The sequence below is a fragment of the Porites lutea genome, chromosome 4, assembly GCF_958299795.1.
Source record: "Porites lutea chromosome 4, jaPorLute2.1, whole genome shotgun sequence".
Lineage (NCBI taxonomy): Eukaryota > Metazoa > Cnidaria > Anthozoa > Scleractinia > Poritidae > Porites > Porites lutea.
In genome coordinates this window covers 19,443,281-19,460,780 of record NC_133204.1, presented here as the reverse complement: position 1 = coordinate 19,460,780, position 17,500 = coordinate 19,443,281, and the positions used below count along the sequence as shown (strand labels likewise).

General features: G+C 38.4%; 2 protein-coding genes across 3 annotated transcripts in view; both read right to left on the bottom strand.

Moving 5' to 3' along the window:
* Positions 1–5,523: 5,523 nt before the first annotated feature.
* On the bottom strand, positions 5,524–14,308 carry LOC140932784 (neuropeptide FF receptor 1-like). 2 transcript variants are annotated; one of them, XM_073382296.1, is made up of 6 exons: positions 13,836–14,308; positions 10,175–10,363; positions 9,192–9,633; positions 8,579–8,737; positions 7,834–7,943; positions 5,524–6,381 (listed from the first exon to the last, which is right to left on the bottom strand). In XM_073382296.1, exons 1-5 carry the CDS (start codon positions 14,023–14,025, stop codon positions 7,865–7,867), a joined length of 1,059 nt encoding a protein of 352 aa, XP_073238397.1. In that variant the 5' UTR covers positions 14,026–14,308; the 3' UTR covers positions 5,524–6,381; positions 7,834–7,864. The 2 variants fall into 2 exon arrangements, with proteins under 2 accessions (XP_073238397.1, XP_073238398.1); XM_073382297.1 differs by lacking the exon at positions 7,834–7,943.
* A 3,018-nt stretch (positions 14,309–17,326) lies between these two features.
* Positions 17,327–17,500, bottom strand: part of LOC140932782 (neuropeptide FF receptor 2-like) — a 10,603-nt gene continuing 10,429 nt past the window's right edge. Inside the window, exon 4 of the mRNA XM_073382295.1 lies at positions 17,327–17,500. This exon is cut by the window's right edge and continues 561 nt beyond it. The gene's annotated coding sequence lies outside the window, so the exon portion shown is untranslated.

The following is a 17,500-nucleotide window of genomic DNA, read 5'->3' as shown; positions in this document are numbered from 1 at the left end:
TTACATGCAATTTTACCTTCCGCCTTCTACAAAAAACAAACTCAATAAAAGATGCCTTGCTAATTACTTTCGTCTTTTTCACTACCATTCCTTGATTATTTTTGTTTTTCTTTACACCTAAACGTTCCGGCCTTTCCTATTCCTATTATTATTATTTGAACTTAGCTAATTTACCTTAGATCAAAAAATGTAGCTAAAACCTTCCGTACGGGTGGTTTGGAGCCTAAAAAATCTTTACAGTCCACTCTCGTAAAATAGCGTACACCCTCAGCTCAACAATTCCATTCAGTGTCTGCCATAGCCGGGTACGAAATAGCACGAATGTTAGTGATTATTTCAGACTTGAACTACACGCTTTTTCTTCATTTTTGATAAAACCGTGAATCATCCCATACTGGAGTATCAATTGAAATTGTAACATGACTAGTTTTCACAGTCCACTGATTTATTTTGTAAGATCGTCAGGATCGAGCGCCTTTTACATGACAATAGATCTATTCTTCAAAGAACTTTTCAGGATAACTTAATAGTAAAATATATCATTCAAATAAACTAATCAAGGCAAAGCGAAAAACACTGTAGGGATCCTTACACACTAGTTAACAGTTTCATTATCACGGTACACTCTTTTTTTGTGTGTAAGATTATGCTTTATGAGAATAGCGAGGCTGATTTTTTCGAAACTTCAAGAATATACTCAAGGCTTAGATTTTAAAAGGATATACTTTGTGTGTTGAAAATCTTTTAATACAATAAAATAATATGAATCCTTTCTCTAAAAAGCAAAACTAGTCACCAAAACGAGAGAACCTGTTTACCTGCAATTCAAAATACCTCAATGTATTATAGAACAGAAAAGTCATAAGCTATAAGTCTTAAAAGAATAATGTAAGAATATTTTCAGCCTAAAATCAGCCGACAAATAAGAATATTCAGCCTGTGCAGGAAAAACAACTTTCTTATAAAAAAAAAAGAGTGGAATTATAAATTTAAAATAATAATTTCCGTTATATCTGCCCTGCACCAGTTGCGCAATTAGAGGTTTTATCTAATTCAGAAGGTAAAACAAACGCTTAGTTTCGTCTACGTGGCACAGGATATCCCTTTTAGGGCACCAGCAAAATATTCAACCACGCAGGTGGAATAGGTTGATTCTAACTACTAGCAGTGGCGGATCCAGAGGAGGGGCCGGGGGGGCCTGCCCCTTCTATTTTTAGACTGGGCCGAAAGACCCTCCCCCCCCCCCAATAGTCTCAGGGTCTGGATGACCGGGCCACCCTTCTAAAATCTCTGAATCCGCCACTGAGTAGCGCTCCTTAAACAGTAATAAAAGAGCATCTGCATCGCATCATAAAATACTCTTTAAATTCACATTACATATTGAGCGTATTTCGCAGACCTGCGATTAGCCCAATCATGAAAACCGTTACAGAGGATGACAAGAGTTCAGCATGTGACGATTGAACGTCCAGCAACACATAGTCTGTTCTTCTCTGTATGGTTGTAACAGGACCGGCGTTGCTATAGTAGCTAAAAAAGTCCAATCTACTTGCGGTATCCACAATTCTGCCCTTCGTTGCTATGGTAATGTTCACGCATTCCCATGAAGAATCGTAGAACCATTGCTTGCCGGTGTGGTAAGCGGTTTCCTTCAACTTCGCCATGCCAGCATACAAGATACCATTACTGAACATCATAGTTAAATTTCGTGGATTTTCATCCCTAAATCGCCTTTTCAGTTCTTTGGACGCACCAATCTTATCAGTTATTGATACATATTTCAGCGAAATTATCTTTAGTTGGCCTTCTGTAAGGTCTATAACAGTATTTTCTTCCTTTACATCCTTACAACACCATTTGGAAATTCCAATTTTTTTGTAAAACATTTTGGTGATATTAACGCGGAGTCTGTTTTTGGTAGCCGTCTTCAATGAGGGAAACTGTTTGTCGAAGCATTCAAGGTCCTTTGAAGGCCCCAATGGTATGTTGTCTGGCAACACTCGAATATCAACTTTGTCAGTGTAAAATTCAAACCCAGAACTGCGGCGATAGTCTGAATAAGACGAAAAATCCCCGTAACCGTATTGGCCTTTGTTCAAAGACCAGTGCAGGCAAGACCATTTTCTACTAGTTGTCACGGTGATCGAATTATAGAAGACAGAATAACTCGCAATTGACGCCAAAACTTGTTCACCGTCGAAGCGAATATACAAAGTTCTAGGATTGGCCTCGCTGTTGAAAGACGTCCAAAAATAAATCCATTTGTCCTCACCTTTGCTGAGCGTGACTCTCAATTGTTTCTTAGTGTCCTCTTCTCCGTAATCGTTTACGTAAATATGTTTGATGTCCACAGCTGCAAATTGGTTACGAGCGTTCCTCGTGCCGAGGATTCCAGCTGAAGTGCTCTGCAGACCCGTCGAGTTGAACGCACAACCCTTGTCCTTTTCGTGTGGCGGACATCTTGCGTACTGTAAGGTCAGTAATGCTGACAACATAAATATCAACAACAGGTTCATGCTTCTTGATGTTAAGGGACTGTTGATGCGGTCTCTAGCGACTGCGACTCCAAAATGAATGTCAAAGCGACAATTTAAGTCTTTAAATAATCTAAATTGACAGAAAATCTCTATGATATTGAGCAATTCATAGTCATTTTAATTACGCAACATATAGGAAGTTTAATCGTGTACTTGCTACCCAGGAGGCGCGAGGAATGCTGAAATACTGTACACATTTGACGTCACAAATACAGAGTTCTCGTTGGCAGTGATTTTCGGTAATTTTGAAAGTGAAAGGTTTTAGTCAATATTTGGTGTTTACTACATAGTACCGGCTAAGTTGGGGTGGTTCTGTGGATTGCCGTCATTCTTTCATTTGAAACTTGAAAGTCAAAAACAGTACAAAAAATGTTCAGACACTCCAGGTATACACTGTACTCACTGTGACTACCGGGGTATCTCAGACCGGAAATAATTGTGACAGAAATGTAACGGACGATGAAACGTGATTACACGCCATTGAACGACGTTGAGTTTGTGTAAAGATTGCTCACGTACAACCAATATTTTCAGAGTTTTTCTTCCGCTATGTCTCGGCAGATGAAGTCACCTGGCGGAAAGAGTTTCTTTTTCCGAGTAACAGCTTGTCATTTAGATGAAGGGAGTAGAGAAAAATCGGCCAATGCTCCGTAAACTCAGCGGCGTATAATGGAATAATTTTCTACGGTTAAGTCAAAACATAAATTGAACTGTATGTACAGATTTTCACACAAAAATTTGAGTCCTTTTCAAATTCTCAGCCTCCGGTTTATTCTTAAAACATTCAGTTAAAACTTCAGAAATTTCAGCCTGAATATTCTTATAAGATATATTCTTATAGAAATAAAAAAAGAGAGTAACCTTGTTTATTACAATTTTTGACAACTATTGAACTATTCTATAATTATGTACGGCACTGACAACAGACGGGTTTCATTTCAAGGGAACCGAGTACCATTAAAGTACTGTTAATGTCGTTTTCTTCATTGTAAAAGTGGGGTGGCTTACCTCGTTTATCACCGCTGATTGTATTGTAAAATTATTTTTTACTGGACTCATAAAACGAGCTAAAACGGGGGCGTGACTGGATTTCATGGAAAGGTCGCTTGCGTAATAACATGACACCAACTATTTTTCTTCCTCTTCTCTCAGTAAATTTATTTGTAGTCTAAGGGAGAAATGTTGCCCTATAAAGTTCCTTCAGCGCGGTGCGATAGAGTGGGGCCTGATTTCAGCTATTTTATAGAAGGTCGAAGTACTGTCCAGTTCACTTCGAAAAACTTTGAAAAAATGCTTAAGGGCCAGTTATTTAAACGGAGTTAAGACCGTGTTTAACAAAACCGCGTTCTAAGCCATTTTCAGCTTGCCCAAAGCTTTTATCAAAACACAATTTATCGCGAATAATTTTGATTTCACGGCGCGCGGTCAAATTCTTTTCTCTTTCCTGGAACTACTAAGTGCTGTGCCGCGTGCTTTAACACAACGGGAAGTGCCAAGTATCGCTCCTGAAGTTAACTTAGATGCGGGACAGAAGCGTGTACTTTCCCTTGAACAAAAAACAAAAGCAACTGATGAGATAAATCAACCAATTGGATTCTTACTAGCCTTCCTTCTCTCTCTCTTTCTCTCTCTTTCTCATGTCTTTTTTTTTTTTTTTTTTTTTTTTTTTTAATTAATTAATTTATTTATTTGCGTCACTTATTTACATTACTTACATATAAAGCATATAGATACATGATTACATTGCTACTATACAGTAATTACTTAACAGTTCAGATATATAATACAGAGTAGCGAAAGTTACTTAAGTAGTTTTTGCATACTCACGCGCACACACCCACACACCCACACACGCACACACACGCACCACGCACGATTACTGATTATCCGCCTAGAAACGTCCTGAAAGAGCCTCTAGAGAGTTAGCGCGATTGCTGTTCTCCGTACATCTCGACAAAGGAAATAAGACTAAAGATCATTTTCCTGGATAAACGCTCCCCATTTTGCATTGAAATTTCTTAAAGTCCCAGTTTTAATGGCATAACGTCTTTCATAATCAAGACAATTTAGAAAGGTTCGAAAAAAGAGTTCCCATGAAGGGTTAAAGCCTTTTTGGTTGGAGAAATAGATGTGATACCTCGCGATTAAAAGTGCATGATGGAAAAGCAGGTTTGTAGTATCGTTCACGAGGCCTATGCAAGTCAAAAAGGAGAATTCTTCGTTAAGAAAGCAAGAGCTTTTTTTCATCCAGTTACTGATTTCATTCCAAAAAGATTTAACGAAAGGGCATTCCCAAAAGAGGTGCAAAAGAGTTTCCGAGCTTTCTTTACAGAAACTGCATTGATCATTAGATTTGATTCCAATTTTAAAAAGGAAATAGTTCGTTGCCAATTTTCTATGCAGAAGTTTAAATTGAAATACACGTAATTTAGATTCGTTGGTACATAGGAAAGCAAGGGTATATGAATTACCCCAATCAATCGTGTCAAAGTCACAAAAGTTGCAGTCTGTCAGCCATTTTTCCTGACTTTTACAAGGGATAGAGGCGGTTTGAGTTAGAAAAGATTTGTAAGCTAATTTACAAATATCAACTAACCTTTCTCATGTCTTATCTTTTTTTTTTTCATTTTTTGTACACTCGTTATATCTGATTCATAAAATGAATATTTCAAAGCAAATTTTAGCAGTACTTAGGTCGCCAGACGGGAACAAGAAAAGGCAAATTTGTTCCAGGCGTTCAGATTGATTGTACACAGCTAGCAGCTTGCTTTTTGCCTGCAGGATTCTGTATTACAAAGCAAACTGCGGGGGACGTGTGGGGGTGTTTGAGGGGTGCCGCAAATCAGACCATCGGGATTACTGGCCGGGATGAGGGGATTGGAGAAGTTTTGGGGACCCTCTAATCCTTTTAGGCAATAAATGGTTGGAGTAGATAAAGCAAAGAAATCAAGAATCTCTTGCTGCGAAATCATTTGCCAAGCATATGTACACTCTAGGACGTGAGTAACTTTTTATTGCATGAGATGTGTGATTTAAAATCTATAGAAAACATATTTCAAACTTTACCTATGTAGCTTGAATAGTGAGTATTAAATTTTCCAAAACATTTTATACATCGTAGGGATTTTTAAACGTATGTTCTGTTTCCGCCAAATGCAGAAATAATTGCAAAAACAAAATTACCCTAACTACTAAACTTGAGTTTGCTGTTTCGCCTGTACTCCTAACTACATTTTGCGCGTCTCTAGCTGTACTGAGCTGAGCTACTCTCGTAAATAGCAAAACAACTCTGCCCTGCATGAACGGTTCTTTGTATGTAGATATTTCTCAATTTTTTACCTAGAACATCAGCATCAATCGATTCCGCCGTTCTTTTTCAGGCAAATATTAATCAAAAGTAGTTTTTAAGGAGGCGTGGGGCAAAATGAATATACAGAATACTTGGGATCAGAGAAGAATCCCTATAACGTGCGCTTATAAAGAGTCATGGTTATTGCTGAAGAGAATTAACTTCTCGCCCCACATAAGGTAATCCAGATTCCAGAAACCGGGTAATTTTTGCTTGTGGAATCCGGAATTCCGGACTCTGGGATCCGGAATTCAGCTATAGGAATCCGGAATTCCACAAGCGATTCGAATCCGGAATCCTTTGTCAAGAAACCGGAATCCACAGCGTAAAATCCAGAATCCAAGACTGTCTTGGATTACCTTATATGGGGCGAAACTTCACATTGCGGGATGAAAGAATAAAGACAACCTCCTGGTTTGGGCACAGCAGTGGTCATCAAATCAACCCCATGCTGCAGTTGGACTTGTTAGACATCTCTTCACCGTACTGGAATTCCTGCGAAATCGAATATATAAGGCTGATTACTTATCGATCGAAGGTTGCCATGGTAATTTTGCAGTAGCTGTAAACAAATAAGATATTGTTTTTCTTCGGAAGATTATTCGCCTGTCAAAACTATTGAAGGGTGTCCTTAGTGCTATGACCTGCTTTTCTTCGTGAAAAAGCGTACTGATCGTAAACGCGCAGCGGTGGACTTATGAGCTGTCGATAACCAAGCAATATTCTCGCAGCTTATGTTCAAGACCCGTTTGTTACTAGCTGCTACAGATTATACAGAATTTACGAAAACACGACCTGCCAATCTTTAAAAATTTCAGTCAGGGTTAATTGATAGTTGAGAGTGGTCTTAACTACGCCACACGATTAATACCATGGTATTATAAGACTAACTAACCAAAAAATGAAATAAAATTGTTACAAAATAAAGAAGAGACAAGCATTTTCTAATTTCAAAATATTTTATTTTGGCAGTTGTAAAAGTTAATATAAGTTGAAACCTTTCTCAATCAAAACAAAGTTCTTTTGCGTAATAAGACATCATATGTATTCTTATTCCCTAAATGATCAAACGGCTTTTTGAATCTTTATTCTCATGTAAGGGCATCTTAAATGCTTCGTTTGTTTATATGATGCGCGTACGTAATCTCGTTCCAGATTTTCTATTGACATTTTCGTTACTTGTCAGTTAGAAAAACATGCAGCACCTACTTACATACATATCCAAAAATATATATTTCAATGTCAGATTCTTCACATCAATATGAATTTCCTTCTTGCTTCTTTTAATATACTAAGCATAAGACTATGGAATATTTTGGCCGTATCTGTACTAAACGTAAACAATTTGCGTTGTACGCATTATACTCACGTAAGTTATGAAGTGTGTTGTTAAGGCCGAAAACGAAAACATTAAGCATAACAAAAACGTTATTTGCTTAGCAAGATAATGATGGTTCAAAGAGGGTTTGGATGACAATACACTTTTCAACATTATACCATGCAGGGGAGTGGGGGTGGGGTGCAAAAAAACTTCCGGCTCTTCCTCAAGGGGAAAATCAAGGAGGCGCAAGTGTTTAAAAACACTAGCTTTCCCTTTTCCGCTACCAAGTAAAGCAGTGTTAGCTCCCTCAAACCCTGCTAAAAAATGAAATCCTCACGGTGTATTTAACATTAGACAATGGTCGTGGGTTCAATTGAAATCTGCATGATATTGCATTGCTTTTTGCATGTTTAGGGTAATGCCTATGCAGTGATAATTAAATGTAGAAGGCTTTTAAATATGACAAATTGACACAGTGCCCCTAACGTCTTGTTAACAACAAAGGACTGGACACCTCGCGTCTGAGTTGCCCTTTCATGTACTTCATCAAAATAACGTTCTAATTACAACCCTGAAACACTCCACAGATAGCAAGAGCGTAAGAGTAACAAAAACTCAAGAAAAACCTAGGTCATTTTCTCCTTGTTGTGTTGGTCTTCATATCCAGACGGAAACTGATTGGCAAACTGTAACTCGTCCCTCTGATACGTTTGAAACGGAGTTGGCGAATGCATACCTAGTGAATGACGTAAGACGTATGTACGTATGAGCGTATGGTATGTAAATAACACAGTATGAGTAATGACTTAAAGCAGCTAACATATTCCTGACCATAGTGCAGTACGCTAAGGGGTCGCAGCCTAATAAAATTGAATTGTAAATTGTGAAATAAAACAACGCTTAATAGTTCTTGGGGAGATTAACATGCTTAGATATAAAGTTTTTATATTAGGTTTTTTGTAAAGCCTTAAGCCCAAAGTTTTGTAAGTCTCTTGAACAAATTTTGTTCAAGAGTTACCAAAAGCCTCCCTGTTTGAATCAACTATGTCAAAGATCAAAGAGACAAGATCAGAAACCCTATGCTCGTGTTACTAAATTGCATGTAGTTAAGGTTAAAAGGATATCTGAGATGGAAACTAATTCTTTAAAATTTTAGAATTCTTATAACGCATTCACATAATGTTTTCGTAACTTGGATCTCTTTTTATCCTCAGCCAAATGTTAGCAAGTCTGAAAAGATCGCAGCACGGAGGAGTGCCTTTACTAATTTTAAAGGCTGTTACTGAGTCAAGCTAAACATCTGACTCGCATTGAGACACAGCGGTTTGATATTTAGTACGATCATTGTAAGTAGACTGGAAGAACATTGACCTTGACGGCTTGGCTTTCTTCCTCCATAGTCGGCAGCATGGAACGAGGCGGACGAATCCTCTACGGAACTGCTTACTTAGAAAACCGTACAAGACAGGATTTACTGCACTGTTTGAATACACCAAAACGTGGCAATAGGATAGCAGTAGCCATATGCCCCTGAAACGAGATTACAGCTTGTGAGTACGTATATTCTATTTGTATTATTTATTTCAGCCAATTATAATATAATACAAATGGACCAATCGGACCTCAAAGCAAGTACAGTGATAACAGTGTTCCTTGTTTAAGTCACTATTTCGCCGTCATCTAAAGAGCATGTCTTTACTCTAAAGAGCAGCAGGGGTTCATCTTTGGACCCCTTTTCTTTAATGTCTATATTAAAATGACACTAATAATCTACCAATTTATGTGAAACAGCCTTTTCTTGCATCTCAAAGGCATAAGCGCATTTGTAATCAGTCTAAATATTGTTACAATGGACTTCAACCTCCTTCCCAGGGTCCTCTCCTACTCGGCCTCCGTGGCGAGAAAGGACCCTGAGAACGAGGTTGAATGGACATATCTTGCGAAACTACTTTGTCAAGATGGAGGGTATTGAGATTGCACTTACTTGTATGAATCTCCACCTCCGAATTCAATCCATAAAAATGTACAGTGGTAAGGTAAAAAGCATAAGAAGTAGAACACCACAACCATGATCAGCATTCGTATCACTTTTCCTTTAGCTTTTGCTGTTCTGAATCCCTCGCTGTCCGACGTTTCTCTTGCTGCCTTATTCAACTTAGCTACAACAGTTGTATACAGCACAGCTATCAACGGCAAAGGGATGGCGTACGTTAGGCAAAATGAAAGCAACGTATATACGTCTTTGAAAAACTCTATCGGCCAATTCTCCACACACAACACGTCGCCTTCACTATCTTTCAATTGCATGACTGCAAAAAAGGGAAGACCAACTAGAATTGCAATCAGCCAGACGATTGCGATAACGAAACGAACCTGGTAAATTGAGAAGCGTGGTTCCCATGGATACGCAATGGCTTTGTAACGTTCTAAATGAAAAAAAAAATCACAGATTCCAATATTTTTAATTACTTTTCTAATGTAAAATTGTTAAAGGTTTCTTCGACTAAAGGAATCACGAAGCTGTATCATCAACGTTTTTCCGGCCTTAGCGATCACAGCCAACTTTCGTTAAATTGTAAGCTCCAATATCCACATACAACATTTCTAGACTGATCTACATATATTTCGGCGAATAATTTGGTGAGAAAACTTGTTTAAAGATCAAAGTATCTCCCTTAGGTGATCATTTCGTTAATTCGTTTAATCATTTCTCTTGGGGATGCATTGATAAAGTTAACAGAGAATTAATGTTGGTCACTCGTATGACTTAAAGAGTTAATGCGGAAACCGCTGAGACATGAAGCAAATTATTTTTTTTGATAGCAATTTAAAATTATTTCACCAGCCAAACATCGGAAGATACTTTTTGCCGAGGGTTTAGCTGCTTTCCTTGTTAGCAGGGGTCTGTCATATTATGCCGGTATCAGCAAGGCAAGACGATAGACTGTACCTGAAATTAAAACTCACCGATACTTATCGCTGTTAAAGTTCCAATGGACGCCATGATGCATATAGCCTGCGTAGCAGGAATGATCTTGCACAAAGCGAAGCCAAACGGCCAATAGGTAAACTCATAATAAAGGACCGTGAAGGGAATGCACAGGATACCTACACTCAAGTCGGCAACAGCCAAGTTTGCAATAAGGGAACCTGTAACTGCAATAGAAAAATAATTGAACGAGGCAAACTGATAAGTATAGTCATTAGCAGGATCGCAATGGTAACAAGCGGGAATACCAGACTTGGATTCGGGTTCGTGTTGGTTATAGGGAGGTGGTCTGGGAATACATAAAAATTATCCAGTTCAGATGTCTAAATTTAAGTACGCCTGACAGGCTATGGGGAGGCCAGAACAGACGTGAATATGTGAAGTGGCAGTCGCACGGAGATGGTAGTTAGATACAGTCTCAACTGTCAGTTCCTGTCTCAGCAGTCCTGAAAGACCTGTTTATAACCTACCGTTACAGGAGCCCATACTCCGTCAACCTCGTCTCCAGGGCTTTTCCCTTTCCCATTTTTTAAGGGAAAAGCCCTGGGGACGAGGTTGATACTCCGTTCTAATTAAAACAATTAGCTTTTTACATTTTAGCATTAAAGGGCAGCATAATCCCTACAAGTTTGTATAAGGGGCTTTGGTTCTAAGTCTTACTTTCAATAACTAGAACATTCAAAGACACAAAATATCACAAACAAACGCTGACAGTTCCAGTATCGGAGGTTAAAGTTATCAGGGGGTAAACACAAAAAAGGTATCGTAGAAAACCAGCCAATATTTTAGTTACTATACTTGTGTATTCTACATAAGAATGCTTTTAAAACGCCATGAAATCAGTTTTTTAAAGAAGAAAAGGGTACCGGTATTCACAGAGTGAATGGTTTTGTAAAGTAGGTGTGAAGCGCAGCATGCACTAAAATGACTATTATTCTGCACTTCGATGTAATCACTAATCACACTCATAACACCGTTTAGTCCTTGATGATATAATTACAAAGAAAAAGACCTAAAGGAAAATAAAATTATTTTGAGCTTGCGAACCTTCGATTTAAGGGTAAAATTAAAGCAAACGTATGGAGAAAGTCTGAGAGAAATACACTTTGCTTCAAGTTATCCAGGCTGTGTACAGCCGCCCCCTCCCCTCAAACAAAATTATTTTTTGAGGGAAGGGGGTGGCTGTACACAGGCTAGAGTTCTCATGAACTTCGAGTTACCGAGGTTCAAATCACCTGCATTTGTCATCCCCCGGGAAAGTCTCTAAGGGCATTCTAGTCCGTGGACTCGCAGAATATGGGTTTGGTACTCTAATCTCTGGAACTCGTTTTTTTCTTGGCCCGTTTACTAGTGAGCTTGCAAGGTATTTTGCTACTTACTGTTAAGCGAACTGTGTGGTGATAACAAATTTTAATTTCAAAATGTGGGAAATACTTAACTTGATGGAATATATTTGGGAATAGAACAGTCATGCCCAATGTCCAATACTGCCGCACTGTTATGGACCGTTGAGAGCAGCTGACAGATAGTACATTCTGTACAAACCCTCAGCATTGTTAACGGTCCTATTCTAAGCACATACGAAGCGAGCACATCTCATTATTACATCAGGGCGCCAATTACGGCAGTCCTGGTTACGGTTAGTATCATCCGTAAGATTCGTATCGATCGTAACGGTCCGTATGGTTGATTGATACGGATTGTAAATTCCACGTCATGTAGGCCATATAAAGCGTGCCAAGCACGCTCCAACAGTAATATTGCTATTGGACAACCCTTGAAGAGGGCTGACGTATCTGTAGTTGAGCGGATGAATTACACAATTTAATTAACACCTTCATCACTGCAGGGTAATTAAAAGTCAATATTTTTGTTACGTTCCAAGAAAGAAATATAAATGTACTGACGATTACCTTAATCAGTCATCAGTCTAAGTTGATTTATGTTTTACCTCAGGCGACAAAAAAAAGCGAATTACGGTAAATGACTGTCGGCTTGATCAAAGAGTGCATAACCTTTTAGGTAATAGTTCAGTAATTAATTTTGCATATTGCCTAATTTGCCGCCATTAATGTTTTCAGGAATACAAGGAATTCTGATTTTACGCAAATGAAGGTACTTTTTAGAAAAATGAAACATTCAGGAAATTCTTTCTACGAGTTATACCGACACGTTCTCAGTTTAAACGTGAAGCTTTTCTTTATTCACGTTTTAGGCAAGGCACGTTCATTGTCTATTAATAACTGGCAAACTGAATTAAATTTGTAAATTTGTTTAAGAAACGCTTGTCTGAGTATGCAACAAATGTTTTCACGTCCTTGTGGTTGGCTTTTAGCAGAGAGGGTTAGCATTCCGCACATCGTAGCAGAAAATTGGTTGTTTCCTTAGAGTCAAAGTTATTTCATATTCGCAACAGAAATACTTAATATATTTATTAAACTCGAGTCCTTTAAGAGACGAATGCAGTCGACGAATTCATAGTTGTAGGTGAAAGCTGGAATATGTAAGTGCGACAACTTGGCTGACATGAGGGTTTTCGTAGATGATTGTAAATATCTGCATCTTCTTATCGTTCTTGAGCTTTAACCACAAATGAAAAGCATTTCACGGGCAGAAATTAGTATGTGAGTTACCCCAAAGAAAACAATGACAAACGCTGAAAATTAGGCGAAATTGTACCCGAGGTCATAAATACTAAGGTATTCGTACGATCTTACTATCTTTCAATGCGAAAAAGGAGAGGCATTTAAGTGGCTGGAATTTTCATTTTTTCAGGAATTTAGATAAATGAAAATCTCCGGAACACAACAGGGCTAAGGGAAACACGATTTTGTAAAGGGTTTCAATTCACCGTTCTTCTTCTTGAGTCTGCGAAGCTTTAACTTTTGAGTTGCAGGACATAAATTTGAAAATTGTAAACACAGCAGGGAAGAATGAAATGCTCGCACGTACTGTTTTCCCTTATATAAAAATCCCGTTGCCTTGAACAGCCAAAACTAGGAGAAATGGCAAACCTCAGCGGGGGTAGAAGACATTTAAAAAGCTTAATGGATTTGACAAGTCTATTTCCTGATCTCAGAGTGATAACCCACAATCAATTCGTTCCTTGAATAATATTTCACCTGATTAGTGGGTATTTTGACAAGTTATTAAAGAGATTGCCCTGCCATATTCCCTGTTTAAGTACTAAACAGCTTACGAGCTGACCAGACATGGCACAGTAGAGAAAGAAACATTTTCTATGGATCACGATTCTTGTGTCAGTTACAATTCTGACCTCTCGAGTAAGATCCCGTTCTTGTCAATTCGGTTAATTATTCCAAACAACCAATAGTAAAAGCACTTAACCTTTAATTTATCCTTCAGTCACTAATATTATAAACATTAATAACAAAACAGGAGTCCCTCGGTTTTCTCTAAAAAGCTAAAGGCGTTTGCTTGCCCTAAACTATGAAAATTGGTTGAAAATATGCGGTTAATGAAGACAACACCTTTGGTGCGATCTCTTCATCACTTTCACACTTCATGAAGTGGTTCATTCGATAACAAGTTTGGCTATTGATGGAAAAAATGAAAGCCGTACATGAAATAAAAAATTCACCAGACATTAGGAGGTAACGGTGGGAATGACTTGCTTACCTGTGTGAAGTTCCCTTATCTTGTAGACGACGGCGAGAACTAAAGCGTTTCCAGTAATGGTTAGTAGGAAGATAACAGAGTACACAATTAACCGTAAATACTTCGAGGCCAGTGGTTCTTTTATATAGTCCATACCAGCGACAGAAGCAGTCGTAGTTCTGTTTATTATCGATGCATTTGTAGGATCCATTGCACCATACCTTGACAACAGATGCCTGTGTCCAACAAAGATGAACAGAAATTATATGCCACCAGTTACGGTAAACACATGTTGACCTCTCCAAGGCTTTTGGAAACGATATAGGTACTCCAAAGTTTGATATAACGCTGGTATTAAATGACACTATCTCAATCCCAATTTCTAATGACGGAAAGCTCCTCAAGGTCTTAGCTCTGTTACATCCAATTTTCCTTGAGCAGCGCGATAGTGGCACGAAATAACTCTCGTCTTCACTTTTCATTAAAAGATCCAGCGAATCCCAATATTTATATAGTAGATTTTTTCTTTTCTTAATGGTTTCACTGTTGAAGTAATTAGTTTGCCGTAGGGCTTTTTCCGGTAAGGCAAACAGCCCGAGGTAAATTAGCACCCCTATGCGAGATTCAGTAGCCCCGACCTGCGTTATGATTGGCGTGCATTAGGAGGGCTTGTCAACAAAGCTATTTTCGAAAAAAGAGTTATTTCCTTTTTAAATGCACTTTCAATCAGCGAGGGTCCAACTTTGATTATAAAGATATCGTGAAAAATAAGTTGAAAATAAGTTTGTAGAAGGTGATAAACAAGAAAAATTACAGGAAGATCCACATCAGCGCGTAAACTGGGGGCCGATGGCCAGGAATAATATCTAAGATTGGCGTTGTTCAATCACCTGAAAAAAATAGTAACAATTGCCCTTCTCTGCGCTTTCCCTTCACTGAGTTAAAATCTGCTACTCCAATGAGTCCATGCTAATGCAACTTTCATTTCAAACGTAGCTGTTTTTAATCTCTAAAAAGTTCAAATATGATCATATCAACTTGCCAAGAATGCCCAAATTACATTGTCTGAGAAAAGCATCGTCTATCATCTAACCACAAATTATGATTCTAGTTGAAAGAAAAGGCAAACAAGACACGAGAATCAGAAATCCAGATTTGTAAGTTTGTCCGGATTCAAATGAGGACTTTGAATTCCCTGACGTTAAGTATAACTCATAAAAGCCATGCCTTTTCCTCTCTCTTGGTGCGGATTACACCATTTGCAACATATGCGAAAAGCAGGAGCCCTGGCGTATAGTCGTTGCGTGCACCTATTTCCTTTTTTAACCCTTTCTCTGCCAAATTAATCCAAAGCGAATTTCGACTAATTACCCAAATTTCATTTGATGAAAATTTTGAAAAACAAATAGTACCATGTGTAAGTACAGGCAGAGAGCTTTAATTTGAATGGTCACATCATAGTGTTTCGTCCACAGACTCAAAAGTTAAGGACACCTTAAAAAACTCCATCAAGGACTCTGGCAGTGAAAGTGTTAAGTTCAAAAACATTTAAAAACGCCTATCAGGCAAATGCGACGGCTATAAAAGTATGCTGAAAATGAATCTACCCTAGTTCTTAAATAACAGGAAGTGCATTTAGAAGTAGACTTTTCGAACCTCCGGGGGGAAGAGAAAATGTTATTTGTTCCAATTAACGGGAGTTTCATTCTACATGACGTTTTCATCATCAAAGACAACCAATTAAAATTTGACATATTAGGAAGACCTTGCCGCCGTCAACTACTGCAATAACTACGGTAAACTTTTAGTAGGTCACGTGATATATCGCGTGACTATTTTTCTAAAAAACATATCAAAAACATTAGAGGACGAACTTATTTTGATGTTAGGGGGAAATAACATGCAGGGAGTCCCGGCTTCGAAAATATTTTCTTGGCCCTGCAGGCCTCGGTTTGGCTTCCGAAAACTCATTCCTCTGGAACCTGCCTCCTGCCATTAAATAAAACTCCTCTTTATCCTCTTTATCCAAATTAACCCTTGCTTAGTGTTTTGACAGCTGTATGTGCTATACGAGCCTAGCTCTTAGCAAAAGATGGGTGTCATCAGAAGGGCATCTTAAGAGGTCTAGAATTCGTAAGTCTTGCCTCACGACAATAGATCCTGATTGTTCCTCAACAATACTTTACTGCCCTCTTATCTGAAGAAAGTGTTATATGCAACTGGCTTTAGGAAATTGTAACTACCTTGCATGGGGGTGAGTAGATGAGAAAACTGTATATATTATAACCAAAGATCTTGAAAGCCATACTGTAACCCGATAAGTGTCTTGGTTGTTATGTAAGTACTTGAGTTTCACTTTCAGCTTGACATCATACTTCCAGTAAGATTATCATCAGTTCAGTTCAGTTCAGTTTCAGCCGTTTAATGTCCATCGTTGGACGTAGGCCTTTCCCATTGACCTCCACTGGACCACGTTTTTCGCGACTACTGAGTATCAGGCAAGCCAACCCTTACAGTAATTCACATCGATACAAACCCGGTAACCCACTAAAAATGAGTTTACGCACTTAACTTCAACGGAAAAAGAACACACACACACATTCACTAGGTTGTGAGATCCATCGTTAGTATTTTCAGTACTTTTTTTAGCATATATGAATAATAATTACAAAAAGGAGCGTACATGTATTTGGTCCCAAGTGGCTAAATGACCATGTCTTCTGTAAGTTAAAAAAACTACAGTCGAACTGTTTCAGTAAGCGGCAACCTAGAATGCGACGATTTAGAGGTCGCTCACTGGAGGTTGCCTGTTATGAGAAAAGAAGCCCAGGGGGTCTCTTCCAAAAAGATGACCGGATCTACTTTATGGAAGATAATTTATTGCATACAATTAATGTTTTAATGATGATAAGTGTAGCTCCCTGTTGTTACTTAAGTTCTTCGTATACTCTAAATAGCATAGTTCATACAGCAAGTATAGAGATCAGACCATTCGTCAAGTGATCGCTTACAACAGGTTAAAAACAATAGAAAATTATTAAACCCTCAGCCCCAATAAGTCGTCGCGGTCGCTTACATGAAGTGGTTGGATTGGTGGTCGTTTACAAGAGGAGGTCGCACTCGGAGGTAAGACTCGACTATAGTAAACGGAAATATGAGACACTATGTACTGAATGTGTCGAGAAGGAATACAGTAAAATCAGTAGTAAACACCCTGGTAAATCAACTTTTTGTACCCTGCGAATACAGCAACGTTCCTAGGGGCGAGGAGCGAGGATAGTTCACATGCTAACTTAGTTTTTGTTTTGTTGTTGTTTGTTTTGTTTTTGTTTTGTTTTGTTTTTCACTTTTTTTGATAAACTATTTTGGGATATAACATGAATTCTGCCAAATTCCAAGTACGAAAAAACACCTTTAGGTCACTTGAGATTTCGTTCGCTTTTGGTAGACTGAGCTTGTTCAAAGCCATTTTTTTAGAATGACCCCTTGTGCCCGGGAGGGGGAAAAAGGTAGGTCACGAAAAGAAAGTTTGGCTAGAGGTGTACCACCAAGGACCTCAAACACTGAACCTGTTCAAGACAATAACTGTTCACTCCGCTACCCTGTTTAAGACAAGTGACTTTATTTTAAAAACCTGATTCGTTTTGATTTGCTTACAGAATTGAGTAATTTTTCAAACTAACATC